Genomic DNA, 26553 nt, shown 5'->3' on the forward strand with positions numbered 1-26553 from the left:
GTCTGTCAGAAGATGACTCCTCTCGTGATATTGGCCCTCTTAGTCTGCCTTTCTGCTGTCATTCCTGCCAGCCTGGTCGCTGCTCCAGTCTGTTCCCTGTTGGGCTACTATGAGCCAGGATTTCAGGCTGATGGAGACTTCATAATTGGAGGGATTTTCCCCCTACAATACAACATGGAGATGCCAGATAGGAACTTGACTTACAAACCTGGTGCAGTACAATGTAATGGGTAAGTTTATAATTTGTCCCTTATCTTGTATTTTCCCTCACTATATATGCATGCTCAATAGTAATTTCAAATACAAATATATAGACATTGTACTGTACTTTTATTTTAAAGGACTATTGTTGTTTGTCTAGATTTGACCCTAGATCTTTCCGTTGGGCACAGACCATGCGGTTGGCTGTTGAGGAGATCAACCAGAGTCAGGACCTGTTGCCTAACTTCACTCTGGGATACAAGATCTACGACTCTTGTGCCTACCCTTTAACAGGACAAAGGGCAGCTCTAGCTGTTCTCAATGGACCAGGTGAAGTTCATGCTGCTGTTTGTTCCAGCGCATCTCCTCTGTTGGCTCTGGTTGGGGAATCTGGTTCTGCACAGTCTATTGTTGTCTCCAGAACTCTGCAGCCTTTCAGAATTCCAATGGTGTGTGTCATCTGTGAGCCTTTGTTTGTTTCACTTTTTTGAGTTTGAGTATTAAGATTTCTATAATCTGTGAATTAATCTGTGATGTGTGTGTATTGGTATATAGTGGTTGTATAGCTGTTCACTCTATTAGTTAAGCAGCTTTGACTTAAAATGAACATGTTTCACAATATATACAAATTATTTCATATTAAAATGAAGCTTGATGTTTTGAGTTCTAGGTGTAGTAAATTTAAAATCATGATAGAACCCCACATTACACAATTACATATAACCATCTTATTTATTCTGCTTTTCTTACTCTTGATGATAGTACAGTTGACATGAGAAATACATTTTTTTTAAATAAAAAGATGAAAAATACAAGCAGATACACATATATTTCTATATCTGTACAAACTGAGTAAATACAGCTGCTTTGCTATCACCTTCTCTCTTCATCATATTTGTCTGTTGCCATTAATAATGAAAAATATGATCATGATCATGATCATGTTCAGCTAATGGTTTTGTTTTTCCAGATCAGCTATTTTTCATCCTGTGCCTGTCTGAGCAATAGGAGAGAGTACCCAACTTTCTTCCGAGTGATCCCTAATGATGACTACCAAGTGAAAGCCATTGCTCAACTTCTGCAGCGTTTTGGCTGGACATGGATTGGCGTGATCAACGGTGACCATGAATATGGTAGATTTGCTCTGCAGGGTCTCCTGAGGGAGATCAAAAATACGAGTGTATGCTTAGCCTACCACCAAATGATCCCCTTACTCTACAATAGGAACAAAGCACTTGAAATCATCAATGTAATGAAGTACTCCACGGCAAGGGTAGTTGTTGTTTTTTCCGCTGAGGGAGAAATGACCCCCTTTTTGAAAGACTACATGGAACAAAACATCACAGGGATCCAGTGGATTGCCAGTGAAGCCTGGGTAACTGCATCAGTTTTCACAGGCAATGAGTTCTACCCATTTTTAGGAGGTACCATTGGGTTTGCCATCCGGCAGGGGCAGATTCCAGGTCTCAGAGACTACCTGATGAATGTAAACCCATGGAAGTACCCCAGTAACCCCTTGGTGCACGAGCTGTGGGGTGCTTTGTACGGTTGCTCTCTCTACCCCTCCAGTAGCAGGACCCAGGCCTCCTCCCAGCTGCCCCCCTGTTCAGGGCTGGAGCCCCTGCAGGAGCAGCACTCTGCCTACCTGAACACCTCCAGCCCTCGTATTTCCTACAATGTGTACAAAGCCGTGTACGCCATCGCTCACTCCCTGCACAACCTCATCAGCTGTAAGCCTGGGAAAGGGCCCTTCCACAACTCCTCATGTGCTGATGCTACAAACATTCACCCATGGCAGGTAACTATATATAAATGACCACAAGCATGTTATTAGATTGTTCACTTTAAGGCAGTATCTCTGCTTATTTCACTGTGTTTATTGGACAAATATAGCCATGATTGATATTATAGGTAACATGATATATTTATGAATTTTACAATGCGAGCAAAAATATCCTTGAGACAAACAATTATGACATTAAAATATAATTGGCAGTGTTTATGCAATAGGAAATTAACTTTTAATGTGAATTTTTTGGTGCTCAGTGCGGTGCTGACCATGTCCAATTCCCACCCTAATTTGGAATGTCATGCACTAATAAGACTGTTGAGATCTCCGGTACATGTGGTATTGCCAGCTGCTTCTTTTAACTTTGGAGACTGCGACTAAACTTGCATAGAGTGGAATTGGAGGAAGACCTTTCTTATGCACCTTTGACATGCAGTCCACAGGCACCCGTTTGACCAGCGGGGGTCACTAAAAAGTGATGAATCCTGGATCCCTATTAAACTGAGCCCTGCTATACCATGTGTAACGCAATCTGAAATTGTGCATCACCCTAAGGAGCTTCCAAAGTTGGCAGAGACAGTCTAGTGTGGTGCTTTAACTGAATGAGCCACACAAAAGCTCATAGGACAAACTTTTATTTGTGCACCAATCCACTTTTACACACTTTTAAAATTAGTTTTCCCATTCTCATTTCAAAGCTCCAGCACTATCTTCAGGAGGTCTCCTTTACTATTTCTGGAGAGGAGGTGAATTTTGATGCAAATGGGGATGCGATTCCATCATATGATGTGATCAACTGGCAAAGAGGTTCAGCTGGAAATATTGAGTTTGTCAATGTGGGAAGGTTTGATGGTGCAATGGAGCCTGGGAAGGAGCTATTCATCCAGGAGGAGGCGATTGTGTGGACAGGCCACCAGAGAGAGGCAAGCTGCACACAGTGTGTATTTCAGTTCATGCGATGCCATCTGTTGAAGTTCTGTAGGGTAAAGTGGAGGTAAGTGTAAATCTGAAGTGAAAGCATCAACTCTACATTGATCAACAGGTAATCAACAAGATCAATATCTTTGAAAGCTACAATGTTACTAATTAAATAGCTTATATTCTGTGTCTTATATATAAAAAATTGAAGCAATGTACATCAGAAATATGTTTATAGGTAAAATAATGAAATTGCTTTGACAGTGTCCAGTAGTTTCCTTCTAACCATGAAGCATCTGCTTTTATTCTAATTATTCTAAAAAAAAATGTATGTACCTCCAGCTACACCTGGTTGTGTTATCCCTCATGCAGGTGTTGGTGTCTGTGTGCAGTGAGAGCTGTGCTCCAGGAAGCAGGAAGGCTGTCCGTCGTGGGGAGCCTCTGTGCTGCTTTGACTGTGTACCATGTGACAGCGGGAAGATTAGTAATACGACAGGTGAGAAGGCCACTCTTCACACTAAATCTTTCTCCTTTTTTAAATAATAAATGTTACTCTGCCTTTTTGTCTTCAGATTCAATAGATTGCACATCTTGTCCTGAAGATTACTGGTCCAATGCAGCCAGAACTGAATGCATACCCAAAGCGATGGAGTACCTCTCCCATGATGCAATGGGACTGACCCTGACTGTAATAGCTGTAGTGGGAGCCTGCCTCACCGTTGCTGTTTTGGCAGTATTCCTCTACCACAGGAACACTCCGATTGTAAAAGTCAACAACTCAGAGCTGAGCTTCTTCATCCTGCTCTCTCTGACTCTGTGTTTCCTGTGTGCGCTGGTGTTCATTGGAGAGCCTACATCATGGTCCTGCATGCTGCGCCATACTGCCTTCAGCATCACTTTCTCACTCTGCATCTCCTGTATCCTGGGGAAGACTCTGGTGGTGCTGGCTGCCTTTACAGCCACCAGGCCTGGAAACAACCTCATGAAATGGCTGGGACCCAAACAACAGAGACTCATCATCTCAGCCTGCACCTTTATACAAGTGATAATCTGTGCAGTGTGGCTAATCACTGCTCCCCCTTTCCCAAACAAAAACAGTCAGTACCACCGGTCCAGAATAATCCTGGAGTGTAGTGTGGGTTCTGAACAGGCCTTCTGGTGTGTTCTGGGATACATTGGTCTCCTGGCTGCTCTGTGTTTTATTCTGGCCTTTCTGGCCAGAAAACTGCCAGGCAATTTTAATGAGGCCAAATACATCACCTTCAGCATGCTGATCTTCTGTGCAGTGTGGCTCGCCTTTGTACCAGCTTATGTCAGCTCACCAGGAAAGTTCACTGTAGCTGTGGAGATATTTGCAATTCTAGCATCTAGTTTTGGCCTACTGCTGTGCTTATTTACTCCAAAATGTTACATAATTTTACTGAAACCACAAAAAAATACCAAACAGCATCTGATGGGAAAGGATAGATAGTCACCAATTTAAAATAATTAAAAATGTAGTTTTTTATTGTCAATAAAAACCATGTCTGCAAGGTATGCTTGAGATTAAATAATATAACGTGGAATATACAAGAATGTACACATTTTTCATTTTTATTTTAGTATTGCATGGTGTTCAAACAATAAACAACACAAACACAAATCTTATGGTCCTTCCAATTATTAGATTTTTTTATTGTATTCTAACCAGTAATACACAGTGTAATAAGCAGCCCCAATCTTGCTTAATTTGAAATAAAAGCAGTTGTACTTAAAAAATCAGCTGTACTTAAAACTTCCACCCTTCATCCAACTGTTGGATTCCTATGAGATATACAAGTGATCATTTCCGGTCTAATAAAAATGCAAGATGTATAGAAACAAATCACCGAAGTTCATGTATGAGAGTTCTTTAGTCCTACATTTTACATTTATTTAGCCTTAATGTAAAAAAATTGAAAAAGACCCACAGTATCTTGATTGTTAAAACTGTGAGTGCACTTGTTTACACGTGAGATAATTGGTTTTGGTTTTCATCCAGGTTTCTAATTAAATACATGTATGAACATGCTCCTGGGGAACACAAGGGTGATGAAATAAAAACAGTTTTTGAACAGTGTACTATAATGATGGGACTGACACTGTGATTATTCCTCATGGCAAAGCTGGGCACACTGACTGGCACATGGTAATTGGTTACAGACAGATGCCGTGGAGATCAAAGCCTGCCTGCAGACTGCTGTTGCTGGAGGGCAGACAGTGGCAGTCTTACTCCTTTGGGAGCTGCGGAGGAGAAAAGCCCTGTGTGAATGTAAGTTTAGAAAGGAACCCTCACAAATATCCAGCAGATTTCTCCCTGGGATTCAAAGAAACACAGCATGATCAGATGCTGTTTATTGTTTATCCACCAGCCCTTCTCCATCTAACAGGTGGGTGTACAGGGCCTTTGATTTATGAGCATAAAATTAACACCTGCCGCACATAATTCATTTGGGAATTAAGTGAAGCTCTGCAAGTAAAATCAACAAGTTTACTATTGTCACCTCCTTCACAGCCAGCAGTGTTCAGACTCATTGAGCAATACAGTTTACAGAAAAATCTCTCCACTTCTGACAGCACTTATTAGACATACAGCATTTGACACATATGTCAGCATGATACACTCTCCAGTACAATAGTTCAATTGAAGTGATGATGTGGAATTTAAGAAATAAGGGTTGTTCTGGACAAAACTGGTTACACACTCTCCATTGTCATGTCCTGAATTTTTGGACCGTTCAGCATCCACCCAGGTGAGCTCCTCCTGCCCAGTCCTGCAGTGCATGTTCCGATAAATTATCAAAAATAATTAAACAATAAATTCTTTCATTCAAAATTGTGAGCCATTAGGACCACAGTGAGCCAGAAAACATACGATGGACACCTGAATCTGCAAGATCTGCAGAATCCCTACACTGAAGCATTCAAGCTGCATAATAATAATAATAATATTTGGCTAATGCCCTAATTTACAGAGCATTGAATACTGCAGTGTAAATTTCAAATAATAATTCAAACAGTTTAACCTGCAATACACAACCTGCTATCTAAAATGCAACAACAAAATATTCAAAGCAGTCAGTCACTTAAATCCCTTTCAGTCAGCACAATATGTTATTTCCATTGTCAATCACTGTGATATTTGGTGCCTGTGTCAGAGTGCAGTGAGAGCTGTCCCCCATGCACTCTGAGGGCCGTGCAGAGGGGAAGGCCTGTCTGCTGCTATGACTGTGTGGTGAGGGAGAAATCAGCAATGTCACAGGTACAGAGAAGCAGGAATAATTTACTCTACTAACTATATTGCATTTAGCATAAGTAAATTCTGAATATATTTCAATGGACTTTGCAGGCTCTCACAAATTGGGGGACACTCCATGTGTTAATTCCAGACAATGCTGATGAGTTTAATTTAGGTGTAAAGACTTGAAGCAGAAAACTTGCATCAGACCCATGTTTCATCCAACCGCCCTCAGGCTCTCTTTTCCTTGCCCTGACCTCTTCTGCACACTCCTAAACAATGAGGTTCTCTCTCTTTTGTGCATCTAATTTTGTGATTACTTGGTCTGTGTCACCTGCCCAGCCGACTACTGGATGAATGCTGAGAAGGACGAATATGTATGCAAGCCTGTTGAGTTCTTGTCCTTTCACAAGGTTCTGGGGATTATCCTGGCAGCTTGTTCACAGGCCTTCATGGCCATCCAGTCACAGGGACACACCCATTGTGAAAGCCAACAACTCAGAGCTGAGTTTCCTGCTGCTCTTTTTACTGAAACTGTTTCCTTAGCTCTCCTATCTTCCTCGACCAGCCCTCTGAGTGGTGACTGTATGCTGCATCACACTGGGTTTGACATCAACTTTGTCCTCTCAATATCTAGTGTTCTGGGAAAAACAATAGTGGTGTTAATGGCCTTCACTGTAGCTGTGAAGATCTTTGTAATTTTAGCTTCCAGCTTTGGTCTGATTATTTGTTCCTAAATGTTTCATAATATTGCTTCAGCCTGAGAAAAATACCAAAAAGCATGAGATGGGGAAAATGGCATAAAAATCTCTGAAGAACAGAAAGAAATTTCAGTAATATTGATGGATGATTGTATTTAGAATGTCTGTTATGTTATTCTGCCGCTGTTTATTTCTTAAAGTAAAAAGCATAAGTCTGTAAATATCTCTGAGGTCCACATTTTTACCTCTAATATTAACTTAACTGAAGCCACAGACCATTGGGTGATTTCATACCCCCAATATTTGAAATACTACCAATTGATGAAATACCACCAATGTATTGATGAATCAGAGAGCTTGTGTTTTCTGGCTTTTGTGTAAATAATGCAGTTGTTCAGTCCTCACTGAAAATGCACCAAAGTAACTGGAACTTAATTTAGAAGTTTTAGAACACTTAGAAGATGCAAAGCCTGTCTGCAGAGTGCTGTTGCTCTAGGGGCGGCAGAGTCAGTCTTACTCCTTTGGGAGCTGCAGAGGGGCGCAGGAGGTATGGCTGAAGTTTACTGCCTGCCTAATGATACACATCATCATCATGCTGGGGGTGTTTGTTTTTCAGGGCTGGGAGGGAATAGCTGTTTTTGGCTTGTTCTGTTGGGAGGGGAGACTTGTTTTTGTTTTGTATTCATTTGATTGAAAAGCCCTGTGTGAATTTGACTTCAGAAAGGGACTCCCACAGATAGCTAGCAGATTTCTCCCTGGGATTCAAAGAAACACAGCATGATCAGATGCTGTTTATTGTTTATCCACCAGCCCTTCTCCATCTAACAGAAGGGGTGTACAAGGCTTATTTTCTGAGCATAAAATTAGCACTTGCCACATGATTTATTTATGAATTATGTGAAACAGTGCAAGTTAAATAAAACCGGTTTCTATAGTCACCTTTACACCAGGCAGAAGCTCATTGAGATCCATGAGGCTGATTGAGCTATGCATCACATTACATTACAGGCATTTAGCAGACGCTCTTATCCAGAGCGACGTACAACAAGTACATTAGTTCAAGGTGCAGAGGTGCAGAAGAAACATACTAGAGTTAAGTAAAGATCGTAGTGCCAGAAGTGACCACATAGATCAGGACTCCAACCCTGTAGAGTAACCTGTTCAGCAAACAAACAAACAAACAATCCTGCCAAGTACAAACTAGCACTGAAATCACATTTGCCTAATCAGAATCAGACAAAAACAATCCTGCCAGATAAAAACTAACGTGATCGTATTAGCCTAACTAGGTACATTGAGCTAAACTATAGGCTAGGGAGGGGTGGGGAGAGGTGCAGCCTGAAGAGATGAGTCTTTAATCTGCGTTTGAAGGTAGTCAGATTCTCTGCTGTGCTATGCAGTTGACACACAAATTTGACACTTACTAGAAACACAGCATTAATCACTTATGTCAGCATGAAACACTCCTCAGTACAACAGTCCAGTTAAAGTGATCACGTGGAATGTAAGTGGTAACAAGTAGAGGATGTGGTACTTCAATTGGTTGTTAGGTACATATTCCCTTTTTTTGGTGGGCTGTGGTATGTATTCAGCAGCCATAATAGAAGTGAGAGGCACTGCCAAAAATACTGTTCAAAATTAAATTGCCTGCTCATGACAAATTGATATCTGTATTCAATTTATTTGCTCATCTTGAACTAATGAACAGACATCAGTGTCAAGCAGTATGCGCTTTTAAACACAGTTGCACCTATACGATGATGTCTGTCTCTAAAACTTTTAAAGCCAACATCACGTAAGCCACTGTTCCTCGTGAAACACCTGCAAGTTCAGCAATCTAAATTGCTTAAAAGATCCCACTAAACATACCCCAACAGCTGCCCTTAATTCAAAGCTCTTCTTTAAGTGATGGTAGCCAGAATATCAGGAAACTTGTCCTGTCTAGCATTTTTGTATACAATTATGAGCATAATGGGATCTTAGCTGAGAAATCACACGAGTGCAAAAACACCTGCTTTCAATATACTTTGTATCCCTCAATTACTTCAGTGTTATTAGAAAGGTGCCAGACTATATATTGATTATGTGCATTTTTTTTTTGTTGGTCTTGGTCTACAGCTCAGAGTTTCTTACTTTCTACAGTACACGTTGTCTGTTGTCTGCAATCTGCACAACTTGACAGCACAATCTTGGCTAACAAACTTTTCTATGATGAGTTAATAGTAGCCACTAATAGTAGACTTTGTGTTACTTTTTAGTTTTAGAAAGTTATTTTAGAGAAGAGCACACATTGTAAGAGAGAGGACCATCTTCAACTCTGACATGGTTTACATCTACCTGCCCAGTGAGATCCTTCAACCGGCGCTGAACCTGTATATATGCTTAGAACATTTTTAGGACAAATGGATCTTAATCTTTGCTTTGATGTATAATAAATGCCTTCTTGCCTTTTATATATCACTTTGTGCTTAACTGTGTCTTCTTTCAGCTTGTGGTTATTATTGATGTGGCTTTGTGTTATGTTTGATAGCATACAACTGGTTATTGTAATGCAGGTGAGTGTCGTAACAGTGCCAAAAATGCCACTTCCTCTCTATCACACATTACAGTGGATATAAAAACATGCTAAAAAGACCTGATAAGCTGACCACTTTTGCATGTTCTGAAGGGTGAAAGGTAGGGAATTTTGTGGTTATGATTTGACCACACTAATAACCTTGATGAATTACCTTAACCCTACATCAATTTGCTTTCGAGTAGTAAGGGCAGTAAAACCCACAGAATGGAAATAACACAAAGACACACAAGGTATTAAAACATAGCTAAGATACAAGCTGCAAGTTTGCATTCAGGGCTCTATTTTTGTGCGTGTAGCATGTTGATGTTGCACTGGCGAAATAGTATTTTCGTCATGGATTTTGAGGCAACTGAGCCGTTTGGTGATTTCCTGACTCTCTGTGAGCTGAAGTGGGAAGAGTTGCTGCTGGGGGTGTGCAAGTCAAGATCGAGAAGCAGACTGCAATTTTGGTGCAGCTCATAGCTATTTTATGGTCTGTCTGGTGTGAAATTTGCACCCTGGCCACCCGCCTGCTCTGACCAGGTTTACGGTGTAAATCGTAGCCTAGCATATTGCTAATTTTGGGGCTTTCCCATGCAATGCATGCATGATTAAAGCCTTTTCAAAAAAAAAAGTAGAAATAATTTGCATTAGTTAGATTGGATGAGTCGTGGTTTCATCATGTTTTAAATATTAAGTCATTTTGTTTATTAGTTATGTCAATTGAGAAGAGTAAAGAAACCTTTTTCAGCCAATCTTGATTTTCTGTAGGCTTAACTTCATTTGTTGGCCCGTTACTAATCATATGTGAGGTGGAAACCAGGTTTCACATCTTCTATACCCTTCTATATGTATGTCATATAATCATATTTACATTCTATACGCAGATGTTACAACCATTACAAGTCTTATAACCATAAAAAAATTATTTGGATTTGTCTCTTTTCATGTTCTGGTTTCCCTTTTGCAGATTTGACGCAATCTGTGGGAATCCATGTGATTGACAAAACTGCAAAACGGTGACCTCAACCCAACCCCTACGTCAGAGGCATCGACCTCGACGATGAAGGGCAGAGAAGGGTCCGGGTGAATGAGGATGGGCGTGGTGGCAAACCTCCCTTTCAGCTCTGTGAAGGCCTTTTCAGCCTGCGGGGACCAACTGAACCGAGGGGAGGCACCAACAGAGCTGAACCCCCTAATGAAGCACTGGTAAAAAATTGCGAAGCCCAGAAACCGCTGAACCTGTTTGACGGAGTCAGGCGGAGGCCACTCCAGTACTGCCTTGACCTTGCTGGGGTCCATCTGCACACTGCCCTGTGACACAATGTACCCCAAAAAGCTGACCGTGGAGGCATGGAACACGCATTTCTCTGCCTTGACATAGAGATTGTGTTCTAACAACCTCTGCAGTACTAGTTTGACGTGAGACACATGCTCCTGATAGGTTTTTGGAAAAAATCAGGATGTCATCCAGGTACACATAAACAAATAGTTTGAGCATGTCCCTGAGCATGCCGTTTACTAGCGCCTGGAAGACTGAAGGAGAGTTCGAAAGACCGAAGGGCATGACAAGATATTCATAGTGCCCCCTAGGGGTGTTGAATGCAGTCTTCCATGCATCCCCCTCACGTATGCTCACCAAGTTGTAGGCGTTTCTGAGATCCAGCTTGGTGAAGATGGACGCCCCCCGCAGGCACTCAAAAGCTGTGGACATGAGGGGGAGGGGGTAGCGGTTCTGCACCGTGATTTTATTGAGGCCCGATGCTGCGTCTAAGTCCCCCGTCTTTCTTCCCCGCAAATAAAAATCCAGCCCCCGCCAGAGATGTAGAGGGCCGAATGAAACCAGCGGCTAGAGCCTCGTCAATATAACTTTCATAGCGGTAGTTTCAGGTCCCGACAAAGAAAACAAACGGCCCCTATATGGTGTAGTGCCCGGGAGGAGGTCGATAGCACAATCGTAGGGTCTATGGGGAGGTAGGACGGAGGCTTTCTGTGTACTAAATACTTTGCTAAGTTCAGCGTACTCAACAGGGACCCTGATGAGAGCGGGAGAACCCATAGACTCGAGAGAGGTAGTATCAGAAGGGGCAGGGGACTCAAGAGACACAGGAGTCGAGAGCCTGCGGGGTTCGGAAGGGAAGGAGACTCCAGGAGCAGGAGAGACAAGAGGGGTATCCATAATGGGACTGGGGAACTCGAGAGATGAAGAGCTCATAGCGACAGGGAACTTGAGGGACAAAGGACTGAGTTGAACCGAGTCGGGGTCAACACAATGAGAAGCACACTTAGGACCCCAATTCAACACCGACCCCAAACTCCAATTCATACGAGGATTGTGCTTCGAAAGCCATGGGTGTCCCAGTGGTAACTCAGGTGAATCAATAAGGAAAAACTGCATCTTCTCAAAGTGGTTGTCAGTGCGAGTTTTAATGTGGCCAGTGATTTTTTCAACCTCCCTGAACCCAAAGGTCAACCATCCAATGCCGTGATGTCAAGTGGATATTGGAGGGGAGATATAGGCATGTTCAGATTTCGGGCCAGGGTCGAATCAATAAAGCAGTCAGCCGCACCTGAATCTAAAAACGCAGGGTAAAAAAATCAGCCGCACCTGAATCTAAAAACGCAGGGAGGTTGTATTTGCTATTACTCCATGATAATTCCACTGATAGGAAGGTGCTGCCGTGGGGAGATTATTCACGGCAAATAGGAAAAACCTAATAGGAAAACAGAGTGGAGTAACCTACTAATGAAAATGACACTCGCAGCCCGGCAGGTCGGAGAAGGTAAATGAAAGAGACGAGGGCAAAATGTCCTCCAAAGCACTAAAAGTGAATCAGCTCATAGAAGAAACTAAATGGTGGTCAAATCTCACAGATAGGACTGATGCGGTAACTTCTGTGGATTCTTACACCCCTACACACCTAGAGCATGACAAACAATGAGTCTGCGCTGAACCCTGGAGTCCTATATCTAGCTGAGGGGCTAGATATAGGACTCCCACACCTGACCCTCATCAGGGACAATTAACTCAAAGAGCCAATGCGTGTGAGGTGCCACCCCCTCACAATATCCACATGCGTTCAGCAGCTCGCTGCAGGTTAGGATACCCAGAGGTATGGCGTCAATTTAATGCCAATAATCAGAACCCCTTTCACGCGTGAAAATTCCCACACCGAGAGTAAAACAAGCAGCCGCGCGTGCGCAGATATTCACTGCGCGAGCACAAAACCATTTTCACGCACGCAAATTTCAACACCGAGAGTAAAACAATGAGCCGCGCGTGAGCTGGTTCTACACGCTCGCAAAGTATTTCTCCTCGCTCGCGAAGAGCCACTTTCTCCTCACGCAGAGTAGCGTTGATTTTTGTCAGTATGGGGGCGGGGATGAGGTGGAGATTTATGCTAATGTTTTCACTGGTATGATCGGTCACTTTGAATACAAAACCCATACACTTCCTATGCCTTCTAACGACAATGTTCTTGTTAGCTAAAGGACGATATAGAGACACAAGTTGTGAGTAGCCTACAGGAGACAATGCAGTGTCATTAAATGTTTATTAATATATGTAATTAAAGCCCCATTCAGATCAGATTTAGTGGGTAATATCTGGGTTAATGGAATGCCCATTGTTCTCTGTAACCCAGCATTTAGGTTATATCGTCCCTTAGCTAACAAGAACATTGGGCCTCATTCACCAATATCTTCCTAAGTTTTTTCTTAAATTTGTTTTTGAGAAAGGTCCTGAGAAAAGTCTACGTCAGATTCATGACGTGTTCTAAGCCGCAGAATTGTTCACAACCGTGTTCTTATAAAAATCTGAAAGCGCGTGCCAGTTGCTCCTAATTAGCATAGGTAAACGCCCTACCAATCCCCATAAAAGGACATGAGACTGCAGGGCCATGTGCACACACAGAAATCACACAGAAATTGAAAAGAAAAGTTGAGAGAGAAGCCAAGATTGCCCAAACGAAAATCTAAAGACAGTGGAGCACCAGACTCCAAACATAAGAATAACTTCAGTAGTTCTGAAGTGGAGGTACTGCTGCAGAAAGTGAACAGCAAACGACCCGTCATATTTAGTAGTGTCAGTAGTGGATATAAAATAACACAAAAAAGATGCATGGGATGCTCGTTCAGTGAACGCTGTATCCGGAGAAGGTTGCACAACTGATGAAGTAAAAAAAATGGGTTGATGTCAAATCTGAAGCAAAAAAAAAAAAAAATGCTGGTGAGAGTGGGCACAAGGAATTGCGTGTTATACATTCAAATGACAAATCGCTTCTCATCACATTAATACCGCTAATTAACTCAACTGGCAGTAAACTGCAAACTGCATAGCTGTATCAACCTGTCGCTGCACAAAACACTGTACAAAAAAATTATTACCAGTCATTTTGGTGTCACCCCCCTCTGTTGGTGTCACCCGGTGCGCTCTGCACCCCCCTAGTTCTCTTCTTCAACCATGTGTCCATGTGTTTAAAAAGTGTTACCTAAGTGCTTAGTTTGTATTCTAAATTTAAACATTTGGTTTTGGAGTATAAACTAAACATTGCATAATTGAAACCCCCAAAAATAAAAGGTCACTACAATAGTTTGATTTTTATCATTTATTTACAAATGAACTCCTGCTGAGGCAACCACCATCTGAGGCGGAACCTGGCACCTTAATGCTTGTGAAACAAGACAAAGTTGACTCTGTTTACTCTAATTATTGCTGCATTTCAGGGAGCTTTTTAAATGTGTCTGTGAGTTTACAACACACAGTTTTGCTATAGTACATGGTATACTGTGCCTATGTGGTGAGAAGAGAATTCATCAGAGGATCGGAGACAAGATTTTAAAAATTAAATCATGACAGTTGGTCATCTTGTAAATAATACATCGCCACACCTCTACATGTTTTTCCCCAAGAAGGGAATGCCTCTTCGTCTCCATGAGCTCAGGGGGTTGTGCTTCATGAGGGTATTTAAACATGAGAGAGTGCACCACATCCTGTCATGAAAGCATGGAGGTGATGTGGACCATGCTGGTTCTGGCACTGATGGCTGGAGATCTCATCCTGGCAAAGGGAAAGTCAGGGTGCATATTGCAGGGGACCCCCAGGCCTGCTTCATTCTCCGAACCTGGGGACTTTGTGATCGGAGGCGTTTTTATTATCCACTACAAATTCATCACCAATGAGAACAACTACACCAGCCGACCCAAAGCGCCGCAGTGTACGGGGAGGTCAGTGAAGAGAGGAAGAGCATTGTACAATGTGGAGGCCACAATAGTCATGTTCAGATTCTGGAGATGCATAAAAATGAATATAAGCTGTGTGATGTTGTCTAATGTTGTCTAATGTTGTGAAGTTTATTATTTAGATCAATTTCTAAATATAGAGTAATGTAATGTAATTTAAATGGCTAAATATTTATTATATCATGATTACTCTTACATCCTAAAAGACAGGCCTGTTTTTTTTTTGTTTAATGCATGTTCATTGTTTTATAATGTGAAAAATAATTTACAAGATACACTTCACATTTCATTTAATTTTGGTTGTTTCATTTTTATCAAAATATATATTTTCCATCATTTTCACCATCAAGTTAAGGTATTGTATGGTCTTATAGCTGCCATATACTGACAAAGAGATAATTATGCTACTTTAGAAATACATTCTACAAATTCTAGAGGTGAAATAAATAATAAAATATATAAATGAGCTTGGAATATTTATCATAACCCCAATACCAAGATTACTTTCTACAATTATCTGTTGATCTTCATGATGAGCTCACATAATTCTCCTCTATTATTTTAATCAAAAATTGAAACGTCTCATTAAATAAAACAACAATCTATCATTTAAATTCATGTCATTCATTTCACACCATGTTGCATATTCTGTTATGTTTATGTCAATCTTTGTGACTCTTCATATTGTTGTTCACAACAGTTTGGATTTCCGGGAACTGCGCTTTGCTAGAACCATGATTTTTGCCATTACGGAAATCAACAACAGTTCAGAGCTCCTGCCAGGTGTAACTCTGGGCTACCAGATCCATGACTCCTGTGCTTCTGTGCCAGTGGCTGTGAAGGTAGCGTTACAGCTGGCTAATGGCATTGAACCCATCTTCTTTCCCAACCAGTCCTGCTCAAAGTCTGCCACTGTGCAAGCTGTTGTGGGCGACTCTAGCTCCACTGTTTCCATCGCCATGTCCAGAATTCTCGGACTCTTTGGCATCCCACTGGTAAGCTCCTCCTGTCCAGTCCCCCATTGTATTTTTTTGCAGACAAATTACATGATATTATTATGATATAATAATCCTGCATTCAAAAATGTATTTTGAATAAATATATAGATAAACTATTAATATAGAGGTTATTGTGTTTATATTACATCTTTAAGTATCCAACAGAGACATGGAAAATATTTCTGGATAATAAGTTGGCTGCTTTCATGGCAATTCAGTCTTACTTCTGTTTCTGTAAATAGACATCTTTACAGAATTTAGTCTTAATATTTCTTGCATTCAAGATTTCTCCTACAAGAGACTTTGAATTTGCTGAATGGCTACATGAATTTGTGCACAGTGCTAGTGTATTAGTGCGGACAAGACAGATATGTAAGTAGGTATGTAGACAGATATATTGATTGACTAATATTCTTAGTTAGAATAAAGTTGCATTTACTGTTTAAAATGTGCATCTTTCCTTTCACGGAGCTGTAGGTGAGCCATTTTGCTACCTGTGCCTGTCTTAGTGACAAGCTGCAGTACCCCACCTTCTCCAGGACCATCCCCAGTGACTATTTCCAGGCAGCTGCCCTGGCTAGACTAGTCAAGCATTTTGGCTGGACTTGGATTGGGGCGGTGCGAAGCAACACAGACTATGGGAACAACGGGATGGCCGCCTTCCTGCAGGCCGCACAGGCAGAGGGCATCTGTGTGGAGTACTCAGAGGCGCTCTACAAGACCAACTCCCGTGCAAAAGTGCGACGTGTGGCAGAGGTCATCAGCAGGTCCACGGCCCGCATCATTGTGGCGTTCATTACCTCGGGCGATATGCTGGTCTTACTTTCGGAGCTGGAAGGCAGGCTGATGGTCCCGCTACAGTGGATTGGGAGTGAGGCCTGGGTCACTGACCGCAAGATGCTGCAGTTCCGTCTGTTTGCCGGTGCTATTGGCTTCGGTATTCCTCGCTCAGTCATTCCAGGGCTGCGAGACTTCCTGTTGGACCTGGGGCCAGCACAGGTTTCCCACTCACCACTCCTCACAGAGTTCTGGGAGAGCGTTTTCGGCTGCAGCCTGGGGGGAAGTCAGACCTCAGCGGCCAAGAAAACATGCGATGGAAACCAGAATCTGCGAGATCTGGAGAATACCTACACAGACACATCTGAGCTACGCATCTCCAACATGGTATACAAGGCTGTTTATGCAATAGCCCATGCCATACACAGAATCATCTGCACAGACGAACCTAACACTCCACTGTATTGCAACACAAATCTCAGAGTTGGGCCACACCAGGTAAACAGTCCATTACACAATCTTTCAATAATAATATAGCTTTCAGTCACTTCTTAAATCGCTATCAATCAGCAGAATTGGTTATATTTACATGGTGAATGCACTGAGGTGGACTCTGAAAGACCTGCTCATTTTTATGCAAGCCATTAGAACCTAAAGAAGGGACATATCACTGCTGAGACTGTGAGGATGTGGTTATTGGGGAGAACTTTGTGGATGGTTAACATGGAGGTTGAGTGGAAGTTGAGCTGGTTACTGACAGGTGTACTATCAACCCTGTGACTACCTCTCATCAGGTCATGGAGCACCTGAGAAAAGTGAACTTCTCCAGGAATGGGTACAAAGTCTCCTTCGATGCCAATGGGGATCCAGTGGCTACTTATGAGTTGGTGAACTGGCAGGTGATGAGGGATGGGCACATGGAGTTTGTTACTGTGGGTCACTATGATGCATCTGCTCCAGATGGACAGGTGTTGATCATGAACAAGAACATTACCTGGGCAGGTGACCAGCTACAGGTAATTTCACATTCAAATGTGATTTCATTAGACAGATTTTAGACAGATATGGTGGTATGTCAGTGTTGGCTCCATGTCTATTGCTCTCATATTTGTGTGAAGGTGCCTGTGTCAGTGTGCAGTGAGAGCTGTCCCCCAGGCACTCGGAAGGCTGTGCAGAGAGGAAGGCCTGTCTGCTGCTACGACTGTGTGCCTTGTGCTGAGGGAGAAATCAGCAATACTACAGGTACAGAGAAGCAGGAATAATTAACTCTATGTAGCACATTAACTATATTACATTTAGCTTAAAAAATTCTGAATATGTATATTGTACTTTGAAGGCATGTTCATGACAACATGTTGGGGGACACACCTGCAACTTAATGAGCTTAGGCAAGACAATGCAAAAAAACTACAGTCACATGTTTAATTCCCACAGCCTTCAGGACCTATTTTTCATGCCCTGACCTCTTCTGCACACTCCTGAACAATGAGGTTTTCTCTATTGTGCAGATTCCTTGGATTGTATCACCTGTCCAACCGACTACTGGACGAATGCTGAGAAGGATAAATGTGTACCCAAGCCTGTTGAGTTCTTGTCCTTCCATGAGGTTCTGGGGATCATCCTGGCAGCTTGTTCGGTGACTGGGGCGTGCATGGCCATCACAGTGGCTGCTGTGTTTTACCGACACAGGGACACTCCCATTGTGAAAGCCAACAACTCTGAGTTGAGTTTCCTGCTGCTCTTTTCATTGAAACTGTGTTTCCTTTGCTCTCTTACCTTCATCGGCCGACCCTCTGAGTGGTCCTGTATGCTGCGCCACACTGCATTTGGGATCACCTTTGTCCTCTGCATCTCCTGTGTTTTGGGAAAAACAGTAGTAGTGTTAATGGCCTTCAGGGCTACACTTCCAGGTAGGAATATTATGAAGTGGTTTGGGCCTCCCCAGCAGAGACTGAGTGTTCTTGCTTTCACTCTCATACAGGTCCTTATTTGTCTGCTTTGGTTAACAATATCCCCTCCTTTTCCCAACAAGAACATGAAACACTACAAAGAAAAGATCATTCTAGAATGTGATGTAGGATCAGCAGTGGGGTTCTGGGCTGTATTGGGTTATATTGGGCTCCTCTCTATATTGTGTTTTGGTTTAGCTTTTTTGGCTCGCAAGCTGCCTGATAATTTCAATGAAGCCAATTTCATCACATTCAGCATGCTCATATTCTGTGCAGTCTGGATCACCTTTATACCAGCATATGTCAGCTCACCTGGAAAGTTCACTGTAGCTGTGGAGATCTTTGCAATTTTGGCTTCCAGCTTTGGTTTGATCGTTTGCATTTTTGTCCCTAAATGCTTCATAATATTGTTTCGGCCTGAGCAAAATACAAAAAAGCACATGATGGGGAAAATGCCATCAAAATCTCTCTGAAGCACATGAAGAAATATCAGTAATATTGATGGATTATTTTATGTAGAATGTATGTTAAATGTTATTGGAATTTCACACCACCAATAAAGGAATCAGAATGTTTGGGTTTTCTGCATTTCGTGTACATTGTGCAATTGTTCAGTGCTCACTGAAAATTCACCAAAGTAACAAGATTAGAACTTGATTTAGAAGAAGCAAAGCCTGCATGCTGTTACTGGAGGGCAGGCAGAGTCAGTCTTACTTCTTTGGGAGCTGCAGAGGGGCTCTGGAGCGGGGTTCGAATAATATATTACAATATATTTCCCATCAGTGGCGTCACTAGACACCAACCCTAGTGATGCCACTGATGGGAAATATATTGTAATATTTATGATTACGGGTAAGAAGGATATATAAATATTTTGACACCCCCGAACTGTTGTTTTTACTTCTTTTTGGGGTGGCCCAAGTCTTAATTAGGGGGGTCAGACCCCCCCAATCCCCCCGTAATTCGAACCCTGCTCTGGAGTTATGGTTGAAATGTGCTGCCTGCCTGACGATATACATCATCATCATGCTGGGAGGGCATAGCTGTTTTTGGCTCATTCTATCAGGAGGGGAGCCTTGATTTTGTCTGGTAATCATTTGATTGAAATGGCCTGTGTGAATATGACTTTATAAAGGGACTCCCTAAAATATCCAGCAAATTTCTCCCTGGGATTCTAAAAAACACAGCATGATCAGATGCTGTTTATTGTTTAACCACCAGCCATTCCTCATATAACAGAAGGGGTTAACAGGGCTTATTATTTATTTCTGAGCATAAAAGTAACCCCTGCCACATATGATTGATTTTGGAATTATGTGAAACAGTGTAAATCAAATCAAACCATTTCTACTCTCATGTCCTCAGCCAGCAAAGGTTCACGAGACTGGTTGAGCTATGCAGTTCAAATAAATATCTCCACGTCTGACCCTTATTAGAAACACAGCATTCACCACTTGTGTCAGCATGAAACACTCTTCAGTACAACAGTCCAATTAACGTTGTACACATTCCACATTATTACTTTATCTAAATAGCTGGCTTCTGTGGATGTTTAGTTATCAGCTGTTCACTATCGATATGGCTCCTTTTTGTGGGTTTATAAAGGGGTTCTTTAAATTTGACAAGTTAGTGATTAAACGGGACCTTTTATAATTAAAACAGTTCCGAAGTCGCTTCATCGCAGCTAAAGCTTTGTACTATTGGCTTATGTAGCTTTTAGTGTTAAGTTGCTTTTATGAAGAGTAACTAGTAGCTTATTTGGCTATATTAGCTTCCCCAATACAGTTATTTAGATACTTATGACTAGGTTAATAAAGAGGGTACTTTCTAATGTGCTTTACTTACACGACTATGAGTAATGTTAGCTGTTTGATAGCAAACTGTCAATAACTAAACATCAACGTAAGCTAGCTAGTTAGCTAACATACGTTCATATCATTTAAAGAACACACACGGCTGCAGCCTCCATGTCCTTTATATTTTTATACCTAGTTAATTTGTGAGCATTGATTAACTGCATAATTTAAATTTTTACCAGTAATAAAGTGAGTACTGCAGACCCTGAAATCCACTGTTGGTTACCCAACCGCCACCTTGATTCACTGAAGTAATCTATACAGCCCTTTCCACAGCTTCTTTAGCTAGGCTTGTTACAGTGTTTGGTTTAACTGATGGCATAAATAATAGTATTATAATCTCAAAAATGAATAAATACATGTAACACACACAGATCCACAAATAAATGCAGTTGATCCAAAAATAAATGTAGCTGATGCACAGCTAAATGCAGCTGATCCACAAGTAAATTTAACTGATCCACAAATAAAGGTAGCTGATTCAAGAAATAAATGTAGCTGATCCACAAATAATTGTAGCTGGTTCGCATTTCTGCATCGCCTGTCACTTGCATTTATTTGTAGATTTTTTGGACAATCCTTGCAATCCTTACAATCAGGAAAAATGTCCACTAATAGTTTTTTTTGTCTAGTCCAGCCAATCAGATTTTAAGACAATCTTTTTCTTATGCTCACATTACTCCAACCAATGACAGCATGTATACAGGATTCAGGATTGTGTTGTGTAGCATCAAGACAACTGCTTTTTTGGGAAGATTGCTGTAACGGCTATCTCTTTCATCAATGAATGACGCCAGCAAACCTCGAACCAAGGTGACACCACAGCATCTTATATTTGTAATATCCCATTAGATATGGAAAGAGGCTGATGTCAAAAGCTGTAACTTATGGACAACATGGCCACCCGTAAGGACCTGCAGCCCTACTTCTTATATTTAACTAGTTCGCTTGGTTACTGTAGGCCCTGCACAAACACTAGTTGTAGGACTGCAAATATGTTTAATATAATATTTGACATTATATTTGGGGTCTAATTATGTAATATGGCCATTCTAAAACAGGACAGCATTGGCACTGACAGTAATTATTTCTGCATCTGGTTCAGGGAGCTTTTTAAATCGAGTTTACAGCACACTCCTCAGTTTTGCTGTTGTGTGTGGTTTACTGTGCGTGCGTGGTGAGAAGAGAATTCATCTGAGGATCAGAAACAAGATAAGAAAAAAAAGGAATCATGACAGTTGGTCATCTTGTAAATAATACATAGCCACTCCTCTGCATGATTTTCCCCAAGAAAGGAAATGCACTCAGGGGGCTGTGCTTCAGGAGGGTATTTAAACATGAGAGAGCACCACATACTGTCCTGAGGGCATGGAGGTGATGTGGAGCACACTGGTTCTGGCACTGGTAGCTGAAGATCTCACCCTGGCAAAGGGAGGGTCAGGGTCGGGGTGCATACTGCAGGGGACCCCCAGGCCTGCTTCATTCTCCGAACCTGGGGACTTTGTGATCGGAGGCGTATTTACCATCCACTACAATTTGATCAGCACTGAGCACAACTACACCAGCCGACCCAAAGCGCCGCAGTGTACGGGGAGGTCAGTGAAGAGAGGCAGAGCATTGTACAATATGGCCACTGTGGAGACAGTCATATGTTCAGATTTTCGGAATGCATATTTATTAGTATAAACAAAATATGTTGTGAAATGTATTACTTAGACCAATTGCAGCATGTAGGTAAAATATACTGTTATTTAAGTTGCAGAACATTTATGATGATCTCCACAGGTTTACTCCTATGTCTTAAAAAACAAGCCAGTTAAGTTTTTTGTATTACATGCTGTTGTCGTTTTATTATGTTATAAAAAAAGATATCTGTTCCATAATTCTCAAGATAAGGAATTGTATGTCCTGGCAGCAGTGATGTAGTCACAATTGGGTTAAAAGAGAAGATTTAGCAACTTTAGAAATATACATGTTCTGTAATTTTAGAAGTCAAATAAATATAAAATATATAAATGAGCTTGGGCTATTTATAACCCCAGTACCAAGATTTCCTTTTACCATAATCTGTTTGTTTTCATAGTGAGCCCATATAATGCGTCTCTCTTATTTCAATCTAAATATGAATCATGGCCAATCAAATAAAAAAGCATATTTTTAAATTCTTTCATTTCACTCATTTGTTGCATGTTCTCTTATGTTTATGTAAATATTTGTGACTCTCCATATTGTTGTTCTCAATAGTTTGGATTTCCGAGAAGTGCGCTTTGCTAGAACCATGGTGTTTGCCATCAAGGAGATCAACAACAGTTCAGAGCTCCTGCCAGGTGTAACTCTGGGCTACCGGATCCATGACTCCTGCTCCTCCGTGCCGGTTGCTGTGAAGGTGGCGTTCCAGCTGGCCAATGGCATTGAACCAGCCTTTTTTCCCAACCAGTCTTGCTCAAAGTCTGCCACTGTGCATGCTGTTGTGGGCGACTCTAGCTCCACTCCTTCCATCGCCATGTCCAGAATTTTTGGCCCCTTCGGCATCCCCCTGGTGAGCTCCACCTGGCCCAGTCCCCATTGCATGTTCCGATAAATGACCTGAAATAATTATGATATAATCATCCTTGCGTTCAAAAATGTATTTGAAATAAATATAGAGATGAGCCATTAATATATAGGATATTGTGTTCATATTCTGTCTTTATGAATCCAACAGACATCCATATCCATAGAACACAATCATAAGCCTGATGCTTTCACAGCAATTTGGTCTGGCTTTTGTTTCAGTGAATAGACAGAGACTTTGAATTTACTGAATGGTTTCAAAAATTTGTGCACAGTCCTAGTGTATTAGTGCTGAATAGACAGACATAAGTCGGTAGGTATGTAGACAGATATATTGTGATTCACTTATATTCCTGATTAAAATAAAGTTACATTAATTGTTTTAAAATGTGCATCTTTCCTTTCACGGAGCTATAGGTGAGCCATTTTGCTACCTGTGCCTGTCTTAGCAACAAGCTGCAGTTCCCCACCTTCTCCAGGACCATCCCAAGTGACTACTACCAGGCAGCTGCCCTGGCTAGACTAGTCAAGCATTTCGGCTGGACATGGATTGGGGCGGTGAGGAGCGACTCAGACTATGGGAACAACGGGATGGCCGCCTTCCTGCAGGCAGCACAGGCAGAGGGCATCTGCGTGGAGTACTCAGAGGCGCTCTACAAAACCAACCCCCGTACAAAAGTGCGACGCGTGGCAGAGGTCATCAGCAGGTCCACGGCCCGCGTCGTTGTGGCGTTCATTTCCTCGGGCGACATGCTGGTCTTGCTTTCAGAGCTGGAAGGCAGGCTGATGACCCCGCTACAGTGGATTGGGAGTGAGGCCTGGGTCACTGACCGCAAGATGTTGCAGTTCCATCTGTTCGCCGGTGCTATCGGCTTTGGAATCCGCCGCTCAGTCATTCCAGGGCTGCGGGACTTCCTGTTGGACCTGGGGCCGGCACAGGTTTCCCACTCACCACTCCTCACAGAGTTCTGGGAGAGCGCTTTCGACTGCAGCCTGGGGGGAAGTCAGACTGCAGCAGGCCAGAAAGCATGCGATGGAAACCAGAATCTGCGAGATCTGCAGAACCCCTACACTGATACATCCCAGCTGCGCATCTCCAACATGGTGTACAAGGCTGTGTATGCAATAGCCCATGCCATACACAGCATAATCTGCACAGAAAAACCTAACGCTCCACCGCACTGCAACACAAGCATCCAAGTTGAGCCCTGGCAGGTAAACAGTCCATTATGCAGTCTATCAACTATAATTAATAAGGGTATCGACAATATTATTATTATTATTATTATTATTATTTTATTTTTATTGTTGATGTTGTTGTTGTTTGGCTGATGCCCTAATTCGGTGTGATTTACAGAGCATTTGGTAATATAGTGCAGATTATAAATAAATCAAGCATAGTGAAACCTACAACATACAACCTATCACTTAAAAGGCCACAACAAAATATAGCATTTTCCTGGTGAATACAATGAGGTAGAATCTGAAAGACCTACCCATTTCTCTACTGGTCATGAGAATCTGGGTAAGGAACATACCACTGCTGAGACAATGAGGATCTGCTTATTATGGAAAGCTGAGTAGATGCTTAAAATGGAGGTTGAGTGAAAGTTGAAATGGTTACTAGCAGGTGTACTATCAGCCGTCTGACTCTCATCAGGTAATGGAGCACCTGAGAAAAGTGAACTTCTCCAGGAACGGGTACAAAGTCTCCTTTGATGCTAATGGGGATCCAGTGGCCACTTATGAGTTGGTGAACTGGCAAGTGACGAGGGATGGGCACATGGAGTTTCTGACTGTGGGCCACTATGATGCATCTGCCCCAGATGGACAGGTTTTCATCATTAAGAAGAACATTACCTGGGCAGGCAGCCAACCACAGGTAATTTCACATTCAAATGTAATGTCATTAGACATATATGGTGGCATGTCAGAGTTGGATTTTTATATGCCATGTCTATTGCTGTGATATCTGTTTGAAGGCGCCTGTATCAGTGTGCAGTGAGAGCTGTCCCCCAGGCACTCGGAAGGCTGTGCAGAGAGGAAGGCCTGTCTGCTGCTACAACTGTGTGCCCTGTGCTGAGGGTGAAATCAGCAATGCTACAGGTACAGAGAAGCAGGAATAATTAACTCTATGTAGCACATTAACTATATTACATTTAGCTTAAAAAATTCTGAATATGTATATTGTACTTTGAAGGCATGTTCATGACAACATGTTGGGGGACACACCTGCAACTTAATGAGCTTAGGCAAGACTCTATCTCTATGTAGCACATTAACTTTACTGCATTTAGCTGAAGCAAATTCTGAATATGTTTATGAAAATCAATGGACTTTGAAGGCTGTCACAAATCGGGGTAACACCATGTCTTTGTGCCAGACAATGCTAAATGAGTTTAATTTAGGTATAAAGACTTGAAGCAGAAAACTTGTGTGGAACCCATGTTTCATCCCACAGCCCCCAGGCTGTTTTCATTCTGCTCACTCCTGAACAGGGTTTTCTCTCTTTTGTGCAGATTCCCTGAACTGCATCACCTGTCCAGCTGATTACTGGTCGAATGCCGAGAAGGATAAATGTTCACCCAAACCTGTTGAATTCTTGTCCTTCCACGAGGTTCTGGGGATCATCCTTGCAGCTTGTTCGGTGACTGGGGCCTGTTTGGCCATCATGGTGGCTGCCGTGTTTTACAGACACAGGGACACTCCCATTGTGAAAGCCAACAACTCTGAGTTGAGTTTCCTGCTGCTCTTTTCATTGAAACTGTGTTTCCTTTGCTCTCTTACCTTCATCGGCCGGCCCTCTGTGTGGTCCTGTATGCTGCGCCACACTGCTTTTGGGATCACCTTTGTCCTCTGCATCTCCTGTGTTCTGGGAAAAACAATAGTGGTGTTAATGGCCTTTAGGGCTACACTTCCAGGCAGTAATGTGATGAAGTGGTTTGGACCTCTGCAGCAGAGACTGAGTGTTCTTGCTTTCACTCTCATACAGGTCCTTATTTGTGTACTTTGGTTAACAATATCCCCTCCATTCCCCAACAAGAACATGATGCACTACAAAGAAAAGATCATTCTAGAATGTGATGTAGGATCAGCTGTGGGGTTCTGGGCTGTACTGGGTTATATTGGGCTCCTCTCTATACTGTGCTTTGGTTTTGCTTTTCTGGCACGTAAGCTGCCTGACAACTTCAATGAAGCCAAATTCATCACATTCAGCATGCTCATATTCTGTGCAGTCTGGATCACTTTTATACCAGCTTATGTCAGCTCACCAGGAAAGTTCACTGTAGCTGTGGAGATCTTTGCAATTTTAGCTTCCAGCTTTAGCTTGATCGTTTGCATTTTTGTCCCTAAATGTTTCATTATATTGTTTCGGCCGGAGCAAAATACCAAAAAGCACATGATGGGGAAAATGCCATCAAAATCTCTCTGAAGCACACAACGATTCAGTAATATTGATGGATGATTGTATTTAGAATATTTGTTATGTTATTCTGCTACTTTATGCTGTATTTCTTGAAGTGAATAACATATAGCATATATATAACAGATTTTTACCTCTAATATTAACTTAGCTGGAGCCACAGACCATTGGGGATTTCATACCACCAATAAAAGATTGATGAATCAGAGTGCTTGTGTTTTCTGTGTTTTGTGTAAATTGCTCAATTGTTCAGTCTGCCTGCAGAGGGCATGTGCTGGAGGCAGGCAGAGTCAGTCCTACTCCTTTGGGTGCTGCAGAGTGGAGCGAGAGGTA

General features: G+C 42.1%; 2 protein-coding genes and 1 pseudogene across 4 annotated transcripts; all 3 read left to right on the top strand.

Annotated features, from left to right (window-relative positions):
* Window positions 1-5016, top strand: LOC118209453 (extracellular calcium-sensing receptor). 3 transcript variants are annotated; one of them, XM_035384766.1, is made up of 6 exons: window positions 1-230; window positions 362-650; window positions 1172-1999; window positions 2689-2913; window positions 3281-3404; window positions 3481-5016. In XM_035384766.1, the coding sequence occupies exons 1-6, from the start codon at window positions 13-15 to the stop codon at window positions 4377-4379; spliced, it is 2583 nt and encodes an 860-aa protein (XP_035240657.1). In that variant the 5' UTR covers window positions 1-12; the 3' UTR covers window positions 4380-5016. The 3 variants fall into 3 exon arrangements, with proteins under 3 accessions (XP_035240657.1, XP_035240658.1, XP_035240659.1); XM_035384767.1 differs by having other exon boundaries at window positions 143-230; window positions 393-650; XM_035384768.1 differs by lacking the exon at window positions 1-230 and having other exon boundaries at window positions 398-531; window positions 3481-5015.
* A 9416-nt stretch (window positions 5017-14432) lies between these two features.
* On the top strand, window positions 14433-18698 carry LOC118209474 (annotated as a pseudogene).
* A 2920-nt stretch (window positions 18699-21618) lies between these two features.
* Window positions 21619-26421, top strand: LOC118209488 (extracellular calcium-sensing receptor-like). Its single transcript, XM_035384804.1, has 6 exons — window positions 21619-21838; window positions 22488-22782; window positions 23214-24011; window positions 24457-24678; window positions 24779-24902; window positions 25316-26421. The coding sequence occupies exons 1-6, from the start codon at window positions 21621-21623 to the stop codon at window positions 26227-26229; spliced, it is 2571 nt and encodes an 856-aa protein (XP_035240695.1). The 5' UTR covers window positions 21619-21620; the 3' UTR covers window positions 26230-26421.
* Window positions 26422-26553: the final 132 nt, after the last annotated feature.

This window comes from Anguilla anguilla, chromosome 12, assembly GCF_013347855.1.
Source record: "Anguilla anguilla isolate fAngAng1 chromosome 12, fAngAng1.pri, whole genome shotgun sequence".
Lineage (NCBI taxonomy): Eukaryota > Metazoa > Chordata > Actinopteri > Anguilliformes > Anguillidae > Anguilla > Anguilla anguilla.

What these genes read in the sequence shown, in the direction of transcription:
- LOC118209453 (XM_035384766.1), top strand. Translation starts at nt 13, where the DNA reads ATGACTCCTCTCGTGATATTGGCCCTCTTAGTCTGCCTTTCTGCTGTC. An exon ending in CAAACATTCACCCATGGCAG is followed by an intron (nt 2,000 to 2,688) that starts GTAACTATATAT and finishes CTCATTTCAAAG; the next exon opens with CTCCAGCACTATCTTCAGGA. An exon ending in GAAGATTAGTAATACGACAG is followed by an intron (nt 3,405 to 3,480) that starts GTGAGAAGGCCA and finishes TTTTGTCTTCAG; the next exon opens with ATTCAATAGATTGCACATCT.
- LOC118209488 (XM_035384804.1), top strand. Translation starts at nt 21,621, where the DNA reads ATGTGGAGCACACTGGTTCTGGCACTGGTAGCTGAAGATCTCACCCTG. An exon ending in GCCCCTTCGGCATCCCCCTG is followed by an intron (nt 22,783 to 23,213) that starts GTGAGCTCCACC and finishes ACGGAGCTATAG; the next exon opens with GTGAGCCATTTTGCTACCTG. An exon ending in TCCAAGTTGAGCCCTGGCAG is followed by an intron (nt 24,012 to 24,456) that starts GTAAACAGTCCA and finishes GACTCTCATCAG; the next exon opens with GTAATGGAGCACCTGAGAAA.